A 26,388-nucleotide genomic window follows, 5' to 3' on the forward strand; every position below is an offset into this window, starting at 1 on the left:
TATTTTGCCATCCAAAATTGGTTTGGAAACTACAATTAGATGACTTTATGATCAACTAGGACTCAAACAAGGTCCGGCGATAGGTTTTCAGTATCTAAACTAGTCGAACAGCATGGTTATTGCCATTTTTGGCTGGACTACATTGACACTAATTTAGTAGTTTAGCCATAACTTCTTTATTCAAGCTTTAATTGAGATGGCTCAATAGAATTTGACAAGAACATCCAAACTTGGATGCAGTGGTAGTTTTGAGCTGACAAGCTCTAGGCTGCTACTAAGTTTGCAAGTGGATTAAATATTGGCCTATTTCATAAAATTTATTTCTATTGGAAACTTGTGAGTCAAGTGTCACATTTCTATACTCTTTGTAATTGGACTATAAATAGTATGTAGGTCATCCAAGGGTATGCTAATAGAGAAGAGTGTAGGCATAACCTTTAGTCCTATTTTGGAACAATTTTCGATGCATCCATAACATCTCCTCCATCCTTCAGCAGTCTCTCCACTTTTGTGACGGTTCTCTGACCCCTTGTACCAAAGGCATGGTGGAGAGAGAGAATTTGATGTGAAGGACTAGGCTCGCGTGGTGCTTTTTCTCTAGTAGGTCCACCATGGTTTAGTTGCTGGTCAAGTCTTCAGGTGGTGCTGTGCTAGAAAGAGCTTTGGACGCCTTTGTTCAATTGAATTTAAATATTTTAAATCTTTTCTTTAAATTCAAAATTTGAATTTAAATTCTAGATCAACGGGCTTTCTGATTTTTTTGGCCTGCGTCTGCTTTGACTTGGTCAACGGCTAAGTGTTAAGCATCCGCGCGCAAGCAAGGAAGCAAACATGAAAAGATCTCCAAAAAAAGCAGGTTAAGACAAGTGTCATACATCCAAAAAAGAAAGAAAGTATGAGCGGCCAAGATGTAACAAACTACAGGATCAAAAAAGTACAAGAAGACATGTCATCAATCCGCGGGAGGAAATTTTGCTTTTTTTGACGCGCCAGAGCCTATATAAAGGGCTCTAGGAATCATTTCAAGATAATGAAAAAAATTTCTTCCCCCCCCCCCCCCCGGTTTCTATTTTTCTTTTCCATCAAGCAAGATTTAAGTTCTGCCACTGCCTGTCACCATTGGTGATGCCACATTGGGAAGATCAATGAAGACTTATAATTTTGCTGGTCCAAGATATATGAGGACATGTTCTTGTGCTATGGACCATGATTTGTGGAAAGCCAAGGTTTGGCTTAGAGCCAACCTATATGGGTCCCGTACAAGTTTTAAGGGTCAAACCCACCACCTGGATTTGTTTAGCTTTACAGTTAAAAAAATGGATCTCAGAGACATTTTACAAGATCAATTGGAAGGATGTCCCTCGATGAAGCGATGAAGTTATAATCCATGCCTCCATGGCAACTAGTGGTGTTAAAATAATGTTGGAACATGAAGATACACTAGATTAGACAAGCACCTTATGTCAGAGATCACAATGAAGAAATGAGTTTGATCTTATCTTCAAAGTGCACCAATTCTTCTTTAAACAGAAGCTTTATGCAGTGCAAAGTGCATAAGATTAGCAGCACAGACATATCATATTGTAGCTATGCACGCACAGCTATGAATTTTTAAGTTCGAGGGGAGAAAAAAGAGAGATAACAAAAGACATGTACAAAGCTAATGACATTATGGTAGTTTAGTGGGAGTAAGGTCTTTTTTCCAGCAGGTGGGTGCAGTTAGACTATTGGTTCGTTATTAGTTTCTTCCGACTTCCAATGGGAGTAAAGACATTTCATTTCATAGTTTCTCAACTTACATAAAACACTAGTACTCCACGATACATTAGAGCTGAGAAGAAGTGACTATGGGCATTATGGTAGATAACAATCTAAATTAACAAATTTAAGAAAGTCCAAAGGTGTATTATTTCCTTGTCAGTTACAGAGTAACATACCAGAAAATAGTTAAAATATTTTAATGCAGATAAGTTATATTAAACACGAGGAAAACAACAACAATCTGTTGTTCAACCTTTCAATGAGTATTTCTTCCCACTAAATGCCTGGAACTTGGGCTCTTCTTTCTTTCCTGGCTCTTCCGTCTTTTCTTTCAAGCCCTGCAAAGATAAGGAAACACACTGCGTTTAATAGAAGATTTGATACAAGAGTTCCTAAACTATCAACAAAGAGGTCCATTCAGATTTATTATAAAAGCAAATTGGTTTTAAGGATAGCCTGAGCATGTCTGGTGCTACACATGGTCAATAGAATTATGTTATGATTCCCATGGTGGGAAAGATGAGAGATTTGAAGCTATCCATATCTTAGAAACAGGAGCAGGGAGTTAGATCGACAATGGTACATTAATATGAACATGGTGCGCACCTGTGCTTCTTTTGAGGCACGATTTGCATTTGAACCAAAGACAAGCTTTCCCATAGTCCGACGGGATGAACTGCTCTCAAAAGTGGATGCTTTTAAGTTCTTCCCACCATCGGTCATTTCAGATTGTCTTCCCTTTGCTGGGGGAGAAACAGTTGGAGCTTGATGCTTTGAAGGTTTGCCATCCAGTCGTCTCCCGAAGCCAGTAAATGGGGTGAATTTTGGTTCAACTTCAGCTTCAGCTTGAGCATCCTGAACTGAATTTTTCAAAATAAATCCCATATCAGAAGGGAAAGGTCAATTGAATTTTAGCATGAAAAAAGCAAACACCTGTTACTGTAACTTTCCGGTTAAACATGCAAGCTGAACTACAAGAAAATTATATGTTCTAGAAGAAAAAGGCACAAAAGTAACACTAGGAAAATTGCCCGACAAGAAGGATTCAAATCAGCAATTTCCAGTATTACCAGAACATAAGGAACAAGAAAGGCCTATCTGAATGCTAGAATTCCACATCCCTCCAGAGAGGTTGGAATTATCTGTTCAGAAAGGAGATGAAGTGACGAAGTTTAATAGGTCCGTTGATCACCCAATCCTGATATTTTTTTTCGGGATAATGAAAATCATCCCTTCAGTAGATTCTGATATCCCAAAAAAATCAGAACATGAGTGATCAGTGACCTCAACCTTGTAACTTCCTTTTTCTCTCTCTAACATGGTGATACTCATCCGGAGTCAGATATTACAAGGATGGAAAATCCAAGCATCCAAACAGGCCTGGAACATCACCATGTCATGTGTCAATGTGACTGATATGCACAGAATGTGAATCATAGCTATTACATAGCACTGCAGCATGCAGAAGAAAGATTGTTCCAGATTTGCAGATGGAACTTACTAGTCACTGCAGACCATATTCTCAAGAAAAGCAAGATCTTCAGTCAGCAAGCTAAGCAACATGTTCTATTCAACCACATCAACTAAAATAACCAATAGCATGATAATTCAAAAACATGAAAGTAGTAAATCAGATCTCCATTACGGCTGGAAATGCCCACTGGCCAGATCTTGTATGTATTTGGATTGGGCCTTTAGGCCTTGTGTTTTCATTACCCAAGCCCAGTAAATTCCCATAAACATAATGAGCGAGCTAAAATAAACTTGTTTGTCATAAAAGATAGTTGACTAATGCTGGTCTGAAAAAAATGTGTCCTATAACAAAATGATAAATGCATTACTCCACTAGAAGCAAACACAATAAATGCAAGATTCAAAATGACAATTTCACGTGCATCTTCAACTCGTGGATATATCACAGCTTGGTTTAAAATATCAGTAAGTGGTGTCGCACATAACATAGGTGAGGATAACTAAGGGCTGCAGGATAAAGGGGAATCTATTATATTTAAATTTAGTTGTCAATTTTCTGTATTTTCTTTTATTTCTGGTTTATTTTTAGTTTTCAGTGGGTTAACATGACACAGTAGTTGAGATTAAAAGATCTTAGATCTTTTGACAACTTCATGTGTCTGATTCTGCTGTGGAACTCTTCATGCTGCAACATAACAATAGGTGGTTAGGAATATATTCAATGGCTTGCCGGCCATTCTGTTGAAATCTGGTTTTCCTGTATTAACTGAACTAAGAAGGTGAACTTTCTATAGTAAAGAGGAATCAAATGACTAGAATCTGGCCTAGGGTTCAGAATTTAGGGTTCAACTGGTGGATTGATATCTTAACAAAAATAAATAAAAAATTTGAAGGGACTTTTCAACAAGTGATTTGTGTAAAAGGGGTTGAAACTAGATGGAAGGCCAGTTGTGGATCAATAGACTTTAAGTTTGAGGATTACCAGTTGAAGAAAAGAAGGAAACAAAACCAGATGTGAAAAAGAAAATAACAGAGAAACACTAAATGAAAACGAAGAAAGTACCAAAGAATAAGAGTGAGGAAAGATAATAGAGAAGTGACTTTAGGACCTAAGAATCACACCTAGGGTTTGAAGATCTCGCTTCTCCTTTGCAGAATCACACCACAAGGGAACAAGAAGATGCTTTGTAGATTATCATTCTTTATTAACCAGCCATCTGGCTGATTACATAAAACTCTAATACCCTATTTATAACAAAAAAGGTATGCTAAGAATTTTTCTTTTAATCCCAATACTAACCCTCATGAGGAACACGTTCTTCCCTAATTGAGCCCTTCATATTTTTAAGATTCACCACCATGTTTACCATCAATTCTACTTTGAAATTCCAATTTTCATAGTTCACCTTTAAATAAAACATGTGTCAAAATTGAACTTTCCAATGATTTAAACATCAAGTGCTATTTCAAAACCCTAGTAGTTCTCCTTCCACGGACTGTCTTACATCAGTATCCACATCCACTGATGCAACAACAACCAACTCATACAAGCGTGCACATACAATAATTACCCAGATAGATTAAAATAAGCTTTGAGATTGTCCAAGAGAGTATGACATGTCAACCTCCAAAAAGCATGACTCATTGTGCCCATGTGGCCGTCTGTAAATTATGATAGAATCACAAGTTACCCCAAAACTCGATAAAATTAAGACCATTGTAGTGATGTTAAACTAGCAAAGTGGCATGTGCGATGCACATGGGAGAAAAAAATATTAATAAAAGAAAACATGCAAAAAAAGGCAAACTACACTTAAATATGAAAATAGAAAACCTAGAAAAGGAATAAAATGGCAAAGTACATAAAAGATAAGCAAGCATAGAACTTAATAGCGAGAATAGCAAGTTTAATTCTAATTTTTTTACATAAATATCCCTCTTAGTCTATTCCTCACCTTCAGGTTGTGGCTGATGGTCTAATTGGTAATATTGCTATAAGTGCATTGGGTTGGATCAAAGATTTGCCTAATCTTGATGCAACCCACTTAAATTTGGATCCAATAACTTATCCGATCCAATTGTCTTCTAAATTGAGATGGGTCAAACTGGGTTGACAATTTTATTTATTGGAACCAATGGAAAAAATAGGTTGGATTGTGTTTATCCAAATCCAAACACAACCCTATATTCTTGGGGGTGAGGTGGGGCAGGGGCGGCTCAATACATTCTGGGGCCTAAGACGAATCCAATGAACGAGGCCACTTTTTTTAAATAATAATTTTTTTAATAAATATAAAATACTTAAAAAAATATATAAAAATAGATAGCTATCAAGTACACTATTTCAACAAAGATACATGAATCTAACAGAGATAGACAAGAAGCTTTTTCAATTTAATATAATTCTTGAATGGAAGCACATAAAAGTAATTACTCCAAATGAAGGGCCATGAAACTGATTAAATAACTAAGATAATGCTTGGCAATACTGTTTACCATGTCAAGCAAGAGCCGAATAGGAAAAGGTCATCCCACGGCACTTCATGGTCAAGGTAAAGAAAAACTGAAGGAACCTCTCTATAAGAGAAAGTAGGGTCATTATGGGAAATTCACTCCATCTAATTAATAAAAGTCCCATCCCACCATCTCCCCTTCAAGTGAGTACCCAAGCGGCAACTGCAACATCACAGCACAGCAGCCATTCAACCCCCTCCCTCCTTTTCTCTCTCTACCACCCAAGAGGGGAGAAGAAACAGAGAGGAGAAAACTAAAAGAATCTCCACCCTCCAAGAAGTCCATCTCCAATCCCCCTATCTTTCTTCCGGATGGCCTAGCTGGATCAGGAGTAATGTGAGGGAAGGAAAACCAAGACCAAAACCAAAAAAGAGAAGGGATGAAAGATAAGAGTGGCTTCAGGCGTCTATCAAGCCAACCAAATCCCTCCTCTCTCTCTCTCTCCCCCCACCCAAACCAAAACTATCGTCCCCAACTTCCCAAATTGCCCCTCTGCAGGCCAGGAAACTCTCCACCCCCCTTCCATCAAGGGGGAAGACTCGTAGCCAGCTCCAGATCTTAGTTTTATATGGGGCCTTTGCTTCCTTTTGGTCAGCAGCCTCCCGGGGGCCTTCCACGGTCGCCTAAGGCCTCGGGCCGGCCCTGAGGTGGGGTAAGGTTCAGGTTAGGGTAAATTTCAGGAAGTCTCTCTCTTTCTATATGTAAAGATAGAGAAATCTATCACCAATTCATTGAGAGAATAAAGAGGGAGGTAGAGAGTTTTCTTCACCAACAGATTTGGATCTTGCTAGGTTGGGGTTTGGACTAGATCTTAGGGAGACACAAATCCCAATCCATTTGCAGCCTAGTACTACAATTAGTATCCTAAATATCAAAAATGTCTTTCCTTTTTAGAAAAGGGCTTAAATCCCAATCCATTTGCAGCCTAGTACTACAATTAGTATCCTAAATATCAAAAATGTCTTTCCTTTTTAGAAAAGGGGTTTGGTTGCCCGGCAGCACCAAACGGTACACCCCTGTACCGTTCCGTGCCGGCCCCGTACCAACACAATAGAGGAAGCAAGGGAGAGGGCGAACGAGAAAGAAGACAAGAGAGAAAAGGGGGAGAGAGAAGAAGGCTGGCGACCCGCGTGGAGGAGGCGAAGGAGGGCTCCATGGTCGGGTCCCTGTTTCGTTCGAAACAAGGGTTGAACCCCATTTTTATTTTTGTGAGATACCGACTTTACTTAAAAGTCGCAAAAATAAAAAAGGTCCCCTGTTTCGTTGAGCCTCCTTCGTGCGGCTCGTCGGCGTCCACCTCCATCTCTCTTCCTTCCTCTCACTCTCCTTCCCTCCCTCGCTCGCTCTCTTTTCCTCTCTTTTCTTCTCCCCCTGCAGCAACAGATTTCGTTTCTGTTGCAAGAACCATCCCGATCCATTGCCGGGGCAACTCGGTACGACCCGAACCACCCGGTTCGGAACAATTCCACCGACCCTGATGATAAGATTCCTAATCTAATTTGAATTTGAATGGAAACAAAGAGGTCTTATTACAGGCATTGGACACTTTATGATGTAAGTGCCAAGTGATGGTATGCGATGATCTCACCATAGCTGAATTTAATAACATGCATAAAGTGTTGATAGAGTGTCTGAGTGACCTTAGTGTGTATATATCAACAAAAAAAAAAACTAAGTTTCCACATAATATGCATTACTCACACTATTGAACCAAAAATCTAATCTTGTTGAACGATACTTATTAGAGCTTTTTATGATGAAGCACCCTCGTGTCTAAGTGGTACGAGATAATAATACCAAAAAAATATTGTCCCCAGGTAATACTGTTAGTTCTCACACCATCATTTCTCTTTGTGAAAACCACGAGATCTACAAAGGCTATTGGAAACTTAAAAGGCACGTGGCAATGTAATGGTGATGCAAGTTGATTCTCAAGGGATACATTCTTTTTATAAATTTTCAAGATTCTTTCCAAATAAAAGCATTTTAGTGGTCCTTAATAAAGATTTAGTGGTTCTTGCCAAGAAGGTAGCTTACAAAGGAAGCAAGTTCTGGCTCCTAGGGGGTTATTAAGTGGTGACATAGTGGACTGAAAAGAAAGTCTATTTTTTTCCCTCCTCTTCTGATGGGTACTTGTTATAGGTAGAATCCGATATTCTTCAGAAAGGAGACATTTTAAGAATATGAAAAATAATAGCTTTCTTTCTTTTCTCATTTCAGAAAAATGATTTTAAATCTATTCTGTGAAGCTGTGTTTTGTGCATGCATTGATAAGAAGTTCTCCTCGAGGTAGATATCCAAGCTAAAAGCTGTATTATCCCACTATGATGTAATTTTACTCATTTAATCCTCTTTAACCTTCTTTCCATAAGCGTCATTTACTTGAGAGCGCTAAGCACAAACCCCACCAATAAAGTATAAAAGGAACTAAAAAATAAATGAGTACTACACCACCTCTATCAAACTCTTCAAGAAAAAATATTCTTTGAAGTCCCAGATTGTGTTTCACAACTGATATCTTAAAAAATAAAGTTACACAGTGCCAGTTAACTTAAGTTTGAAAAGTCTATTTATCAGTGTATGGAAATCCTTTTTGTTTTGAAGGGTATCGGTGTATGTAAATCAAACAAGGAAAAAGACAAAAGAAAAAAGATGCAAATTCTGCTTCACATGTAAAAATGCAAGGCCTGTCCTTATGTTCCTCATAGCAAGTGGTGTAAAGTACTCAGAAACCATTTGAGATAATCATCTACGCATCACTAAAAGAAAGTTTTACATTGATGAGAAGATGACTTTTACATTTTTACAAGCACAGGAAATTAAGGAAAACTACAATTTTATGATAATATTATTGCTCCCTATATAATTTACTTACGAAAGTCCTTGGATTTGTCAATCATTTGCTGACCAATGAATGCTTCACCATGCAAAATTAGTGAACCAGAATATTCATTTCTTTTCTTTGTATGGTTTGTTTTATATCAATTCTACATGAAGATTCTTTAGGGTGTCAAATCTTCCATAGTCCTACATGGCATAATAAAGACAATCCACTAGCTGACACATTTCTAGAATGTCTCTTTGAATTGGGTCTAAAAGATGGAAAAGATGTTTCACCTACTTCTTCCAAAAGTTTCAGCCTTGCCAGCTTATTGCCCAAGGATTTAGAGTCACAAGTTATAGTCTCATTTTATTTTTTTCAAGTCATGGGTTTTCTTTCCCTTTTATCTTAACTAACACCTGAGCACATGCAATGCATGCTTTAGAAAAATATAATAGAAATATTTAAGTTATAATATATGAATTATTAATAAATAAAACTAAATAACAATAAGATTTTTCTTTATATATTTGCACTTTCTGTACTTTTCTATATTTATCTACTCTCACAAATAAAGTAAATAAATAATTCCTTATACATCAAAGCCAGTATTTCTAATTTTTTCTAATATGTACTCTCATAAATTTAATTTTGGTATTTTCTCTATTTGTTTCCAACATGATTTTAAATAATTTATTTTACTTATTTATTCTCACAAAATGGCGGTAAGAAATTAACAAAGAGAGGACTTTTTTAGTATGGTCTCATTAAAAAGGAAATATTTCAGTACATTTTCCCTATTTGTCTATAGTTGGTATTTTTTATTCTCTCTTAGTTGCTTTTTATCACTTTTTTTTTGTTATGACCCTTTTGTTAATTGTTTATTGCTATAATTGCAACTAGGTAAAATTTCTAAATTCATGTCAAATCGGGATTTTAATTTTGTTTCCTTATTTGTTTATAACCAGGATTTTATATAGGCATCTAGAAAAGGGGAAGAATATTTTTGGGATCAAACAATGATAGATGGATTTGGAAGGAACTAGCAGGGATGATGATAATACAACATGTAGGCCTTGATCTAATAAGATGGAAAGTTAGATGTGTTTATAATTTATAAGTATAATCCTTTAAGCCAAAGAGTTTAAAATATGTCATGTTTTCTACAGATAAAGTGAAAATGTAAAAAATGCTCTAGTGCATTACATTCACAACAAACTATGGCTTCAAATATGAAGATTGAAAAAATAGAAACGACAACCAGAATGAGAACCTGGAAACGGTGCTTTGCCCGTAGGAAAAGAACGTTGTGGTCGTTCAGGTTCTTTATAGTCAAGTGGAGGTGCAAAATCAACTTCACAGTCTGTTTCAATGATACTGATTGCAGAAGAGGGCTTTGTTTCGACAATATCTATGTAATATTTCTTATTATTATACGCTACCATGATGCTGTCACCTGTGGTTAAGCAGGAGAAATTCCTTAGTGTTGTTTCCAAGCTGCCAATGTGATGCAAAGGATATGTTAGTATCTTTACAAATAATGAGTAATATTAGCAAACAACATTTTTTAATGCAATAAATTCATTAAAAATGACATGGGGATGAAAGCAAGAGGTGTGGGAACAAATATTAAAACAATATCAAAAAATTACTAACATGGCTTTGGGATTTGAGATATCTAAAAAGTCTTTTGTGTGAGGCTGCAGCTTGACATATGTTCCCTTAGGGAGGGTAGCATTTTTGACGCTCACAGTATCTCCCTCTTGCAAAAGTAAATTTTGCATCATCTGGAAAAAAAGAGATAAAACAAAGTATAAGGCCTTATTTGCTCATAAACTACAATCAGGAAAGTTAAAAAAAAAATAGAAGCAAATTAGTAAAAAAAATACTCTCGACAAGACCTACCCAATATGGCATGTAGATCATGCCTTCTTCTGCAATGAATTCCAGCACACCACAATGTGAAACTCGCTCGGTGGCAGCATTCCGCAGTTCAAATAACATCGGATAATCAATGTGTAAAGATGCTGCATAGTAAAACAGAAGTAGGATATGGTCACAGACTCACAGGTATAGCACATGAATTGTCCACACAAAAAAAAGGAAACCAGGACATCTTATTGAACATAATCACAAGTACTTATTATGGAAGAATATCAGGAATAATATAAGCAAAGAAAGATTAATCATACACATAGGCTTGACTCACCAAGACGATCAAGGGCAGAGGGAGGCATTATAACTGTAAAAACACAAACCATGCTGAGTCATCAAGGTTAAGGGAGTTAAAAAAAGGAATTCCAATGATGATACCAATAAATAACACTCATAGAAGGCATACTTTTATCACCACTTTCCAGCTGCGGCTGCACAGACAAAGAAACTACAATTATGACAGATTCCAGCTACAAAATATTAGCTAACATGAAATAATTGTCATGTTCCGTTAAAACCAATTGTAAACAAATTAGGTAAAATTTCTACATTTAGCCATGATGCTTCAAAAGCTGACTCCATAAAGTGAAATTTGAATATACAAGAAACCACAACCTAATGACTTCAAAAAGAGCAGTGCCATTAGTCTGTAGATTGAGAGGAGCACCGACTTGTGAAAATTATAGTGCACATGACAGTTTTATAATTTTGGATACTTGAATTTAACATTTGCAAATAATTGTTGCATTTATTAAACATGGGGAAAGAAAATCCCTTATATAAAATGCAAAGTCTCAAGGTGGGGACTGAACCGGCAACCTATGACTCTCTCCTTGTAGCTCCATGTGAGACTAATTACATACCCGTTTTTATAGTACATAGTTGTCTTCCTCCTTGATCTTCTTTAAACATGTCTAAAATGAGAGAAAAAATGAGGCTATTTGGTTGTTTTTGAGTTTTTTTTATAAAAAAAAAGAATAGATAATCATGATAACTGACATTTTGTAAAAGAAGTATTAGAAAAATAGGGAGAGATTGCTCTATGGATAAAACTCATTTTCCAATTTTTGTGACCTATTTGTTGTTACAGAACAGGTCTTATTAAAAGCTACCAAACAAATATTTCCAAAAAAAACTCATTCATGTAGCTGATTCCGACCAGTTTGGGATTGAGATATAGTTGAGACAAGTTGCATCTCTTCAATGTTGTAGATCATTAACAATGTGGATCGCCATTTTGGAAAGCCTATGGTTGATTTTGCACTGAGTACATTGAAGCCTCAATGCACTTGAGAATAACCAAACTTGTCTACTTCATAACTGTATATGAATATGAGGTTGGTAAGTCAACAGGTCAACCCTCCCACCGAAATTGACCTATCATACCATTATTCTTTTAAAAATCAGTTGCTTTGACTGCTATAGCAATTTCAACCTGAAACCTCATTTGCTAAGCATCATAGTGGCAGATATCATGCCTGGGTATGAGGCGGCCAATATATCGAGTTGTGTTAAGGGTATAAAGCAAGTGATCTCTTCCATAGCAGGCTCATCAATTTCCAAATAGATAATTTGGACACCTCTAGTTCTGATGCTCAAGAAACAGACCACCTATAAGTAGTAGATAATGACTGATCAATAAGATAGTCAATCAGCAATTTGTCATTTTTTGTATAGACTCTAGTGGAGTCCATTATTTATTGATGATGATCTTTTTCCTTAGTGACTATATTATATGATTGTGGACAACTTTCTTCTATGGTTGATGCTCTGTGATTGTGGACATCTTTATTCTATGGATCAAGGTACACAGTACCAGAACCAGCATCCGTGCCGACAGGCCGGCATTAAGGAATGGTACACCCTCATGTTGTGCCATTCCAGCATAAACTAACAGAAAAATTAGCAAGGGAGGAAGAAAAGGAGAGAGAAAGGAGAAGAGAGAGGGAGGGAGGGAGTGGGAGAGAAAGGGAGGGAGAGCGTGGCGGAGAGAGGCGAAGGGAGGGGGTAGGGAGAAGGAAAGAGAAGAAGAAAGAGAGAGAGGGAGGCAGGGAGAGGGCAAGGGCAACAGTGAGCAGCAACCACTGAAATAGGATCAAAGGAGGGGGGAGAGAGGGCTTTCTCTCCTTCATACGTCAGAACAGGAGCGAAGCCCTTGTTTTGAAAGAAAATAGGGGCTTCGGCCCCTTTTCTATTTTTTTGATTTCTTTAAGTGAAGTCGGCAGCAGCTGCCGACTTCACTTAAAAACTTTCAAAAAAAAATAGTGAAGTCGATAGTGGTTGCTCACTTCACTTTAAAAAATTAATAAAATAAAAAAAGGGACCAAAGCTCCTGTTTTCTTTTGAAACAAGGGCTCCACCCCTGTTCCAACGCACAATGGAGAAAAGGCTTCGAAAGCCCCCTCTCCCCCTCCCTCGGCCATGTTCCAACAGTCGCCATTCACCACCGCCCTCTCCCTCTCTCTCCCCCTACCTCTCTCTCTCTCTCTCTCTCTTTTTCTCTCTTTTCTTCTCTCTCTCCCCATCCCTCGCGGTTTCTCGATATCATTGCCGGAACTGTCTCGGTCCACTGCCAGTACGGCTCAGTATGCCCCAAGCCGGACGGTTTAAAACAGTTCTACCCTCATTGCTATAGATGATATTATGTGATTGTGTACATTTTTATCTTAGAGTGACATTACCATATTTGATGGATGATAATATTTCTCGTCATATTATGGACCTTTATATTTTATGGATTTTGACATGATATCATGATGTTGGATGATGTTTTATTGCTTCACACTTAATATTTTTTTCATTATTTTGCATAAAAAATAAAGTAGTAACTTTTAATACTTAGCAAGAAAATATTAAAATGTTTTAGCAGCTCGCTTTGGGTACACAGCAACCAACCACTATAGCGCTGAACCCCCTTGACAGCCAAATGCCCGTTACCCATTTTTTAATACATTGCATGCTAGTGTCTTGGGCTTTTCTACGTCAACTGCTTAATGTTAGGCATGACAAGTACCAAAAAGAAAATAACTCTTTTAAAAATAGGCAAATATAATTTAAGAAAATAAATACAAACAATTTTAGGGCAATCCCAATGTATCCCAATGTACATCATCATTCTTTAGAAAAGAGAACTGCCAAAACCAAGAATATGGTCTATAAAATTCACTAACATGAATGTCTAAAGTAAAATGGTGAAGTGTTTTTGGACTTCATTGATGGAAAGAGAAAGCTAAGGAGTACTAGTTAGAACAAGAGCTCTAATGATTTGACTTGCACAATATGTGGTCAGCAAAACATAAAAAAGGGTTACTTGTAGTTTTTTAGGAGGCCAACACATACTTTGATTCTTTCGCTACTACTTAGTGACTTCTCTATCAACTTGCTATCAATTTCCTAATCCCTTGATATCTGATTGGCACCAATTAGGCCACTGATACTTGAATTATGGGCATCATCTAAAAATATAATAATGTCATCCTTGTAAAAGGTAATAACTAACAGAAATCCATGAAGTGATATATCGCAATGGCCCTCATTAGTCTTGTCGAAGACACTCCAAGAACTTTCCTACACGCTCAGGCAAAGCGAGAAAGCCCAGGAATGCGTCAATAGTCCCCAAGCAAGGGGACTTTGCTAAGGCAATACCTAGGCAAGCACCTGGGATGAAGTGAGAGGCATTTAAGTAGTGCCACTCTGATGTCCTGCAGTATTCTTCCTATCCCTGTTAGAGCTTCATGAGCTTTAACTTGCAAGCTATTTTGTCAGTGCTTATAAATAAAGGGCTAATTTAGAATGTTCAATGATTTTTCTTGCGTTGTATTGTTTAGAAACATCAAAGATGTTTTGTGCGGTTGTATTTTGCTATCATATTTGAATTTTGAAACTATTAAAGGATGTCCAGTGGTTATTTTTGCTGATTTTTGTTTAAAAACATGAAATGGGAAGTGGCATTTCAATGTGATGTTTTCAAATATATTAAACACCATGTAGAATGCTCAAGACAATTATGATTTTTAATGTTGAAACTTGGATAACTAAGCTTATAATGCTTGTATTGCATTCATAAACAAAAAATATATATTTCTAATGCATTTATTGAGCTTTTAATAAATTTGAGTGTTCTTTCCTCAGGTAAGCACCTATTTGGTGCCTAGTTACTCAAGTGATATCAGGGTCCTATTGCCTTAAGGGAGCTCTTTGCTTTTGACAACCTTGGCCCTCATCCTAATGAGGTGGTTCAGGATGAAATGGGCAATACTTGTACTTTAGTCAATTATTTGACAAACTAGATTATATAGGTCCTAACAATCAATCACAATGCATTAACTGAATATCATGAAAAATATTAGGGGAAAAAAGAAGGAACTTAGCAAACATAATATCTAGATTTGTCTAGTAAGTGCAAGATAAAGAGAACCATGTCTTAGTGTGAGAATAGAATTTCAAACCTTATCAATAAAAGATGCAGGGTAACAGCGGTATGTCTGCTCAAAAGAATTTCCATGATAACCAAATCCATCAAAAAACTGATACCAGAATTAAAAAAAACAACAGAGTTAAAGACATATACTGGAAGAATTAAGCAACCACGAAGATGTGCCAATAAAAGAATGATAAATGAAAATGGAAATCAACTTCTCATCCCAAGATCATCTCAAGCCAATGCACCAAAGCACAAACTAAGCAAAAAATGAATGGAGGAGGAGAGGGGGACAATTAGTAAAGTAGTCAATAGCAACGATATGGCAAACAGCATCTAGATTATTTATGTCTGCTAAATGGATAATCTAATCACAAAGATCACTAAATTTAATGGACATCACTAGTGACAACATTTTTGAATTTAATACTATCAGAGAACACTGTTTGCCATCTATATAAGACATGTTTTTGATGGAATCAGGCATCATAAATTACTGACTTAAGAAAAGGATAAAAAGCAGGAAACGATATTAGTGTAGAAATGGCATGAAGGCCAGCATGGTTGCCCGCATTCAGTATCAGAGTCTAACCCTTGTCTATAAAACAGGACGTACCTGAGAAAATTCCTTTGCCACCCCTGAGACAGTTACAGACATACCTTATTCAACAAATTCCTATTGTAGTAGTTGCAGCTTGTGGTAGACAATTTCCACTTCTAACGTGTAGAATATCAGAATGTTTTCCTCATTATAGCCCTAACAACATGGCTAACCTATCTAGTTGGGTAACAGGATTAGAACAAAGAAAGTAAATGAAACTATTATCATATGAGAGGCTGCATCTCAAATTCTGGGTTAACTGCATTAAGAAGAACAGCATACTCTTTTATTTTTTCACTCAAGCATGTAGCAAGATAAATTTGTGCATACACATTTCTTTTTCTCTCAATGTTTATCTCTCCTCTTTCAAAATTCCCATCACTGTCCTTTTAGTTTCAAATTTTCACAGGCCAATTCTTTTTTTAAATTGTTTACTCTATTTTCTGACAGAAATATTCTAACTTCCCTGTCAATTTACACTCAGTCTTCAATGATTTTCAAGCATCTAAGCATTTATATTTCAGATCTAATGTTATAGAAGCTCGCTCAAGCTAACCATATGTAGGAAACTTAAATTGGTATAGAAAACCTTGTTTAGTATCCTCTTACGCTTCTCTTCTTGACTTTCTCACCTCATATCACACACATTATAATCATAATCAATTTATCATTGTTGAAACTACGAATAAAATCCAATGTAGATAGCACATAATATTAAGCCCTCAAGATTATTCATCAACTTCAAGTGCTTCCAACCACTTTTGATTTCAACCTAAACTTTGTAAGGGTAAATTGCAGGTAGGGTAAACATAGGTTACTCAGGTGTCATTTACAATGGTGTGCAGTGACAAAAAGATACAGGTAACCATAATCAATTCCTAGAATAGGAATCGCATGCATGGTTGAAAACACACTGTCAAGAGACATTAAAATAGTTTGGGTGCATAGGACAAATTATTATATTATCTTATATTTTGTCCTCTGGATATTCTTTATTAGGACAAATGTGGGATAGTGTCATTGTGGAGAAATGATGCAGTCCATATTACAAATATATTTTGCAGATGCAAATAGGTTGTGAATAGGCATAAAGATCACTCCCTGCAGCCCTTCAGTCAATAAATTGACCAATGGTGGGCTGAGATCATGGGACACGCCATCTACAGAGGAATGTGAGAGTCTCATCCTGCTGCAATGAATCCGTTAGGTGAACAAAAACCCAATATCATCTAACAACCTAATTCATCACTGATTGAAGTAGTTGTCATGTCTAGTTTTTACAATAGGGTTTTTAGGGGTAAGATTGAAACAAAGGTAAGCCTCTTATTTACAATACAATGGCTTTCTGTTTTCTTTATTATGCTGTTGTAGGATGCCCAGGTGAGATGGTACAGATGTCCAAAGCAACTGTTATAAGTGCCCGATTTTATTGTTGCAATGTCGTAAATAAAGAGCTCTGTAAGGACTCAAAGGTTGCTACCAAGCCAATTTAACTGAGGCTTTAAACAACCCTATGGTCAGTCATCATACAACATATTTGCCTTCAGGTCCTCCAATGCTGCATTGCTAGTCAATCTCTAAATGGCCCTGCATAAAGAGACCTAAATGCAAATTAACAGGATCACCACTCATGAAGTTTTAATTGTAGAAAGTTCATCGTAATGTTGTTTTTCACATGGTTTACAACTTAGATGCAAGCAAGGTATGCCGTACCGGCCCGAACCAGACAGTACGAGACGTACCATACCATACTGGTTTGATATCGATACTCGATACAGTTGGCGTACCGACACTCGGTATGCCAAAAAAATTTCGTACCGTACCATACCGACACTGTGCTAGTATGGCACCGGTATGAAGTCTGGTACCGAGACGGCGAACTTTGGATGCAAGCATTGTGAAGATCAAGATCATACTGTAAAATTGTAGAGGGTGGATCAGAATTTTAGATTCTTTTTTGACATATTATCACATTGCTACTAAATATAGGCATTGGCAGCATCTTTATGTAAACATATAAAACATATTATGACATTACCCATAGGGTGAGAAATGCAAACCCATTCATCTTTTGAAAAACAACAACAGATTGAAGAGGATGGAAAAGGCACAACATTTAACAAACAAATGATCATAGATGTAACAGATAGTGCTTGAATTTCAGATTCTGCATAAGATGATAATTTGGGCTCAACTAGGATAGCAATGAAATATATTGAAAACCAAAATGCTACTAAAACGTTTGATTTTGAAAGTTAAGGCCATGTTGCATACCATTTTGCTTAGATCCAAGTGCTTGACTCCTCAGACCTCCTAAAAGAAGGCAACAAAACAGAATAATGAACAACATTACTCCAGGACTAAAACTGTACAGCAAATCTCACATAAAAAACTAAGAATCAAAAGTAAGACACTAAAAATTCAAATTGTAGTATAAATCCAGACTTTCGTAAGTAACCTGTAACTGTGTTTAGGGAAGACCAATTATTTATATAGTATGATAACATGTTATATACAATCTGTACAGCTACCAAGACTCGCAAGCAGTCTAATTGTCAAATTACCTAAACCAACCAACAACTAACCCAACTCAAGCCTAATCTACAATCACAACCAAATACTTGTCTTTGCATTGCACCATAGTTGTCAAATAGTTCAGGCAACCCTCAGTGATGGACCCTCCTATAGCCTCGCAATAGCCCAGTCAATTAAGCAACCATCCAGGCAACATAATTTTTACAACATTTATCAAATAATTTTTATATCATCATATATCTCAGTTATTGATCTTTATATTACATTAAAACTTGCATATAAGCAGCATACTCCAACCAATTTTGGTTCTTTTACCATATAAAACCATATTGCTTGTAGAATCAAAACAAATCATGAACAAAAGCAAAACGATCGAGGAATAACCAATTTAGCCCGAACAAGTCATGCATAAACCGTAACGATTCTGTGTCAAACGCTAAAAACGAGCGAAAGAATTGAGAAAACCTAACAAGAAAAGAGACATCTACCGCGTGTTCTTCCTCTGGAATCGTGTTCACCGACGAAAGCCCTCGGAGAGCAGAGGTAAGAAATAGAGGCGAGAAGGCTTTTTTTTTTGGCTAAAATAGAGGCGAGAATCAGAAGAAGGCGTCGGATGTACGCTCATCGGAGGGCTGAGAAGGCGTGATCGTTGGGGCGGTGGAGATGAACGGTGGATCAGCTGTCGGTGGGTTCCACCACATAGTCGATCCACGCTGCGATCCGAGTAGGCCGCGAGGTGCCACGTCATCTGACGTCGTGGGATCTGACTTGTGTGCGGATCAGCTGGATGACGTGAAACACGAGACGGTGAAGCTAGGGAATAGGGTAACGCCAAATAAAGGAGAGGGGGGAAGAAGCGAAAACCCCTCATCAATTACTGCATATATGATCCATTGATAGGAATATTGGTCCATCAAATGCTTTTTAAACATGGTGTATGCTATGATCTGTATATGCCATATAACATGTCAATAATTGGTAATGATTAATGAACCAAGGGTTACCGATCAGTTATTGATCTAATATATTATCTTTTATATGATTAATTATATATTATAATATTATTAAAACTTGCATCCTCCTCAATAAAGTATCAAAATTAGATAACCCAAGGTAACAATTAACATATGACCCAACTATAATACTATAAAATCTATTACAATTTTATTTATTTGATCTAAACTTATAGAATATAAGTTTACAACTGTCAAAAGTTATTGTTAACAAGAATAATGTTACAAGTATACAATAGTAGTAAGAGTAGAAATGTTAATAGTATTGACTACTGAAGATATACAAAAAGAACGCAAAGCATTGTTTCTTCTTTCTACCGTATAATGCAATGAAAAAAAGTCTCAAGAATAGAGATCAAAAAGTATAAAACATAGCAGCATATTTCTAACAACTATATTGAATAGAGCAAAAAAATTTACAAAAAAAGGAGAAAACTGAAAGCAGGCATGTTTTTGATTAAGAAAAAGAGGGTATGATGGAGAGCATTCAAAGATCTTTCACAGATATGGAGGGGAAAAGAAAAGAAAAAAAAAGTTCCCAACTAGTTTAGAGGCTTGGACCAATCTTGTTCATGAGGAATAGCAAAAGAACTAAAGAGGCAAAAAAAAGAAGAAAAAGAGAGGAAGGGAGACAACTTGACTCACTCAACCTCAATTAGATTAGTAGTGTGATTGACCTCGTCGGCTTGCCACCATCTACCAAGATCGAGCGAAGAGGTAGGCGAAGCGAGTTCCCTCTTGTACCTAGGTCGGATGAGGGCACAAAACATAGTAATATTGGGAAAAAAAATTATGGGACAATTCTGAACTATAGAGAAAACCCAACAACAAAAGTTTAACAATATTCCAAATAAGAATAAATCAATCAAAGGCAAACCAAATGAGTAACGCAACTAGATCGAGCAGAGCGATCCAAGAACAAAAGTCGATGGAAGAATAGATACTTGGGAGGGAACAAGAATCGAGATTGCGTCAAGACGCTATAGACAAGTCCAAAGGAATAGGAGAATATGGGTAGCATATGAGATAAGGGAATAATGATGCAGCGAGAAGTGTGGGATTAAGAATCACAAGCGCTGAATCCGAAGAACAGGATTTCAGTTCAAGGGAGAAGCTGTGAATCCCAAGCAAACTCTGTTTTGCTTATTCAAATAGAGCATGAAACAGGTTCTAAAATTCAGAAAACCAAAATAGAGTTTTCTGGTTCTTTCTTTCATTCCAATGACAGCTCAAAAATAACATCAAGAAAAAGAACTCAAGACGTTTAGCAATGCCTTATATAGGCTATGCATACCCTAACCCTTGAACCAAACAAATAGAACTCCTACTCCAACTGGGATTGAACCAAAATTCAGAATTAAAACTAATCAAACCTGACCCAACCTAAAACAGAAACAAAGCAAACATGGAAACTAATCTTGACTTAATTCAGAATCAAAACATAACAAAGACTCTAGACTTGACTCAACAAATTTCAGAGGCAAACAAATAGTGATCCAAGTCTTCCTTGGGCGTTCTCTTGATCCAGTACTCCCAGCTGCAGATTCATTCACGATCACAACCTATCCCGCATCAGGAGTTATTAACTCCAACTCCATCGCTATCTACTCCTAATTTTATGGGATCCTCCACGTCCAAACGCTCTAGCTTAGCAAGATCTCCTGTGTCCAAATGCTCCTCCATGTCCAAATGCTCCAACCCAGTGAGATCTTTCGGTTCTGCATCAAGTTTCCTTTCATTCGAACAATCATCATTGATTCTCTGTTTCAGCAATGATTGATTCCCTATTTCAGTGATGATTTTCTATCATGTATCAGTCCCCTCCACTTGAAAATAACTCGCCCTCGAGTTAATATTTGGATATAGCTGTTTCTCAATCAATTCATCCACTAGAAGTCCAGCAGTAGAGTCATCATTGTACTGACCAAGCTAGGAAGAGGATGGGTACAAAATCCGGTTTATCACCCTAAAGTCTTTCAGTACTAGTTGTGGGGTAGGGGTGTCTTCTCTTTTGTCGACCAACACCATGATCTCGTTAGTCTTCTTGAGATCTTCCACAAATTGATCTTCTGGTACAATGAGAAAAGACTTCCCCTCCACTTTAGAAGCTTCGGGGTAGATCTTTCGTTCATTAGCACTAGTAGAATCTTCTTACCTTACCATAGGAATAGGTAGATGTTGTCCCGACTTCTGTATGTAACATCTGTAGCATGCTGCCATGGACATCCAAGTAGAACATAGCATGCGTCCCTATCCACCACATCACACACTATCTCGTCTTTATAGTACCACCTAATGGACAATGGCACCTTACAAACCTTGTCCACTCTCGTTTCAGACCCTTCTTAATCCATCCAATCTTGTAAGGAGATAGATGTTTATCCATTTTCAACTTCATGCGTGGGCCAAAGCTAAAGGGATGATGTTCTCGTTACCGCCACCATCGATGATCACGTTGTACACCATATTATTGATTGTATAACGGATCTTGAAGATGCTATGGCGCTGCGATATCTCCTCCCTTTTCGGAGTGAATAATATGTGCTGAACCACAAAAGTAGCTAGAGTCCCTTGATCAGACGCCATCACCACGATGTTGTCATCCTCAAACTGCTCCTCATCTTCTTGCCCTTCATCCTCGTGAATTTCTCCTTCTTCTTCAGCTGTCTCAATCATATGCATTGATTGCTGCTTCGAACACTTATTAGATCGATGTCTGACCTCCTGATACCTGTAGCATTTGATGGGCATAGGATTTTCGTAGAGGTTGCTGCTACCTTTCGGGGCCGCTGGCTATTTGCTGAAATTTCTAGCACCTCTGGTCGTAGATGTTGGTGGCGGTTGGCCCGAATTAGCCGCCACATCAATGGCCTTCTGCTTTCGTGCCGCCTGTGCCTTAAGTTTTAAGGCTGGCCGCCACATGGTGGAGTGTGAGGAAGATGCCCGACTCGTGGGCTGAAACTGGCTCAACTTCCGTGCTGCCTGTGCCTCAAGTATTAAGGCCAAACTTGTGGCTTCAGATAGGCTCCACACTAGATGTAGATCCACTAATCCTGGATGGTCGGCTTGAATCCTCTGATGTACCTTACCATCTGCTGATTTTTCATCTTTGATAGATTGTTACGGGCATTGAGACGGTTAAATTCATCGATGTACTTGGTCACCGTTCGAGGGCCCTATTGGCAATTTTGATACTGATGATATAGCGTCTGCTCGTAGTCGGGCGGGAGGAATTGACCTCGCAGATACTGCTTCATCTTATGCCAGGTGGTGATCTGTATCTTTTCTTGCGGCATACGATTATGTTGCAATTGCTCCCACCATGTAAATGCTCCACCCATTAACTTGTATGCAACAAGCCTCACCTTCTTCTGATCCAGGACCTCTATGTAATGGAAAAACTTCTCGACCTCAGCCACCCAATTCAAGAAACCTTCGATGTGTAGATTGCTACTGAATGATTGGCCTTCGGTTTCGTTCAATCCTTTCGGGCCTATGACCCACGGAATTTGCGTTGTTCCTTTATTGCAGCCCGTTGAACTCGCCGAAGGCCAATCATTCGTCTTCTTCGTTGGATGACTCCAAGTAGACATGCTACCTACGTTGATGGGGAGGATTACGCGCTGGCACTGGTTGGCCACGAGGAAAGTTCTTGCCTGCCTGAACCCGATTCTGATTGGGTTCCCTAGTGTTATCTGCAACTCGTTGAGCGTCTGTTGGATGTTTCGCACGACGTCTTCAAGGTTGCAAACCACCGCCCTAAGGGTCGGCATCCCATGATCTCCGTCGATGGGATGGATACTCCCAATGCTGTCGTTTGCCATCGCCACAACAAAAGCCTGCTCTGATACCAATTGATATGGCAGGAAGTGCAGGATTGAGATTCACCAATGCTGAATCCGAAGAATAGGATTTCAGGTCAAGGGAGAAGCTGTGAATCCCAAGCAAACTCTGTTTGCTAATTCAAACAGAGCATGAAATAGGTTCCGAAATTCAGATAACCAAAACAAAGTTTTCTGATTATTTCTTTCATTCCATGACGGCTCAAAAATAACATCAAGAAGAAGAACTCAAGACCTTTAGCAATGCCTTATATAGGCTATGCATACCCTAGCCCTTGAACCAAACAAATAGGACTCCTACTCCAACTAGGATTGAACCAGAATTCAAAATTAAAACTAATCAAACCTGACCCAACCTAAAACGAAAACAAAGCAAACATGGGAACTAATCCTGACTTAATTCAGAATCAAAAACAAAGACTCTAGACTTGATTCAACGAATTTCAGAGGCAAACAAACTGTGATCCAACTCTTCCTTGGGCATTCTCTTGATCCAACGCTCCTAGTTGCGGTTTTATTCACAATTACAAGCTGTCCAACATTAGGAGTTATTAACTCCAACTCCATCGCTATCTACTCCTGTTTTTATGGGATCCTCCACGTCCAAATGCTCCAACCTAGCGAGATCTCTCACATCCAAATGCTCTAGCCCAGCGAGATCTTCCAGTTCTGCATTAAGTTTCCTTCCATTCGAACAATCAGCATTGATTCTCTGTTTTAGCGATGATTGATTCCCAGTTTCAGCATGATTTCCTATCATGTATCAAATAAGGTGGTGGGAAACGAGCCGGCTAGGCCGGGCCATGCCCCTATAATTGCATTTTAACTATAAGCATCTTCAATCTCTCTCAAACCATCAAACTAATAAATTGGAAATGTTTGTCAAACGTATATAATAATACATATGATCTTCAATTTTCATTTAATCATTCACAAGAACATGAAAGAAAAATCATTGTAACGGATTTGGGGCTTAGTTTTGCGGTTTGGTTCGAGCTTAATTTCCAGGTCTGGTTTGAACTCAAGCTTAGGCTCATCCAAATATTTACCCGAATCTAAATGTTGGTGGACGCTAATTTTAAGCTTTAACCCAATTCTAATTGACTTGGGCCTTGCCTATAGCCCATCCCAAAGTCGGCCCAACCCACGGGTCTGTGGCTAGCGTAAGCCCACTTCCAATCCTATGGTTAGTTGCAGAACAACCTTGCCGTGCACGAAAATGGAACATGGAATTGAAGTCTATACCATGTGGCAGAATATCCTTCCACATAGTATAAATTGGTGAAATAGATTTATGTCACGAAATACTGTGAAGTTCAATGTTGCATCTTATTTCTTTTACTTATTTCCTGCACTTGTTCTTCACATAATAAGCCTACCCTTTCAATAGTAGAAGCGATATATCTTCCAAAAATTATTTCGCTGCAAAAAACCCACTAAGGAACTTTCTAAACCAATTTATGCATGTAGGCGGGAGAAGCCTAGACACGTGTGTAGGATACATAGTCATGAAATATATGCGAAGAATGTTTATACTTCAGTCATGATGTAGAAGGATCACTAAACTCGATGTAATTCATCATGGCCATTATTAGTGGGATTGGATAGGGTTCAAGAGCCAACATCGAAAAACCAAAATGCAAGCCAAACTTTAAGAAACTATATTTTGCTCATACGACGTCCGATCAAGATAATTATTTTCTAAATTGAATAACTTTTCGAAATTCACGATGTAGCGCTAATCTCCTAGGAGATTAAAAATGGCTAAAATTCCATCATTTGGGCTCCAAAATAGGTCAATAAAAAAAAATTCTTTTGAAAAAGAATTTGATTGAACGATCTCCTAATCTAGGAAGAATTAGACAGAACAATAGAAGATAAAGTTAATGTAGGAGTTGAGATCTCCCTCTTATAGGATTTTAACTTTTTTGTATTTATTTCTACTAGTTATGTCTATTTTGGAAAGCTAGTTTTATTCGAACTAGGAGAAAAATTCGATCCAAATTGTGCAAAAAAAGGAACTCACTATATAAATAGAGAACATGTACCTTAATTTTGAAATCGTTAATTGATCATCAATGAAAGAAAAAAAGATCTAAACTCTACTTTCTTTTTCTTTTTTTTTTCTAAAATTTTTTTGAGAGATTCGAATTGAGCAGATTGAGGAAATTCTTCCTTCTCTCCAATCAAATCAAATTATTATCAAAACTTTTATTCTCTATATTTATGGGAGCCTTAGTTTGTAGTCCAAATATACAAGCAATACAAGCAATGAGTAACGAAATGATAGGACGTCTTACATAACTAGATGAGAAAATTATCTAACTCGCCAAGATTATATCTCGATTAGTAATATCTTTAGCACGAGCACTAGCAACTTCTATAGCAAATTAAGCTGCCTTCTACGTATGAAGATTATGATCTATCAAACGGACAAGAAAAAGAAGAAGTGGGCTGAAGAAGCTGTCTTAGTTGGTGCAGACATGGAAGTTGTTTTTTCTACGTCTAGAGACGAGAGCTGGTTTCATGCCTTGCAAAGGTGTGATGACTGATGATTGCGCCATGGATGCATCGTTATAACGATGTGGGTGTGTCGTTATATCTACCTCCATATGGGCGTTTAGCCACTATGATCTCATCTCCGTCAGGGTTGACATGTCAGCAAATGAATATTTTACTTGGTAGACTTTATTCTATATTCTTGATTTGTTACTGTAGACATGTGCGTGCTATATATACTTATTGACTTGTACTTAATCTGTACCTCTTTCAGTGTAGGTTGTGTTTGCTTGCATTATGGGGGTATGGTACATATGTGTTTTCATGTGTTAGGATCGACATGGGTTCACATGTTAGTGTTTTAATCTTTTCAATGGTTGATTGTGTTGGGAATTGTGTCCCAAAGCCAATTTTTATTGTAAGAATAATGTATATGTTTTATTTAATGAATAATAAAATCTATTCTGGCATTCTTTTCATCACAAGTGTTGCATCTTCAAATAGGAACTCCTGTGTATTGTGATGAAGTCCTTAGGACTAATTTAGTGGGTAAAGGAGGTTTTATCATTTAGTCCTTAAATTGGTTCGCGACCGATTGACAAGCTATTAATTGGACAATAGCTATGTCAAGTATAGGTCGTTGTATGCCATTTAGTTGGTTGTCCTCTTAACCAAGGAGTGTGGAGACACTGGTATGGCATATAGGTGAGATGTAGGAGTACATCGTCGCTGAACAGTGACTCACCTGTTGAGCACTTCACTGTCAGGAGTTAGCTCACAAAGCATATGGGCATAAGTATCCCTTAGACCTGAGACTATCACAGTGACTTGCAAGCAACTCACTGTACTTTGGCACTGAACGATCTGAATTTCTAATTCAGATATTGAAAAGTTGCTGGGTGCAGTCAAGTACTCGCGAAGTCTGTGTATGAGTCAAGAAGGGATTGACCGCTCCAGATTATAGGAGTTGATGT

At 37.6% G+C, this 26,388-nt stretch overlaps 1 protein-coding gene across 1 annotated transcript; it reads right to left on the reverse strand.

Annotated features, from left to right (window-relative positions):
* Positions 1-1,832: 1,832 nt before the first annotated feature.
* Positions 1,833-18,638, reverse strand: LOC120108328 (ubiquitin fusion degradation protein 1 homolog). The gene is made up of 10 exons (XM_039121913.1): positions 18,549-18,638; positions 17,800-17,838; positions 14,953-15,030; positions 10,911-10,935; positions 10,779-10,811; positions 10,475-10,596; positions 10,226-10,356; positions 9,843-10,066; positions 2,368-2,621; positions 1,833-2,099 (listed from the first exon to the last, which is right to left on the reverse strand). The coding sequence occupies exons 2-10, from the start codon at positions 17,800-17,802 to the stop codon at positions 2,010-2,012; spliced, it is 960 nt and encodes a 319-aa protein (XP_038977841.1). The 5' UTR covers positions 17,803-17,838; positions 18,549-18,638; the 3' UTR covers positions 1,833-2,009.
* Between the last annotated feature and the right edge of the window lie 7,750 nt (positions 18,639-26,388).

This window comes from Phoenix dactylifera, unplaced genomic scaffold (genome assembly GCF_009389715.1).
Source record: "Phoenix dactylifera cultivar Barhee BC4 unplaced genomic scaffold, palm_55x_up_171113_PBpolish2nd_filt_p 001275F, whole genome shotgun sequence".
NCBI lineage: Eukaryota > Viridiplantae > Streptophyta > Magnoliopsida > Arecales > Arecaceae > Phoenix > Phoenix dactylifera.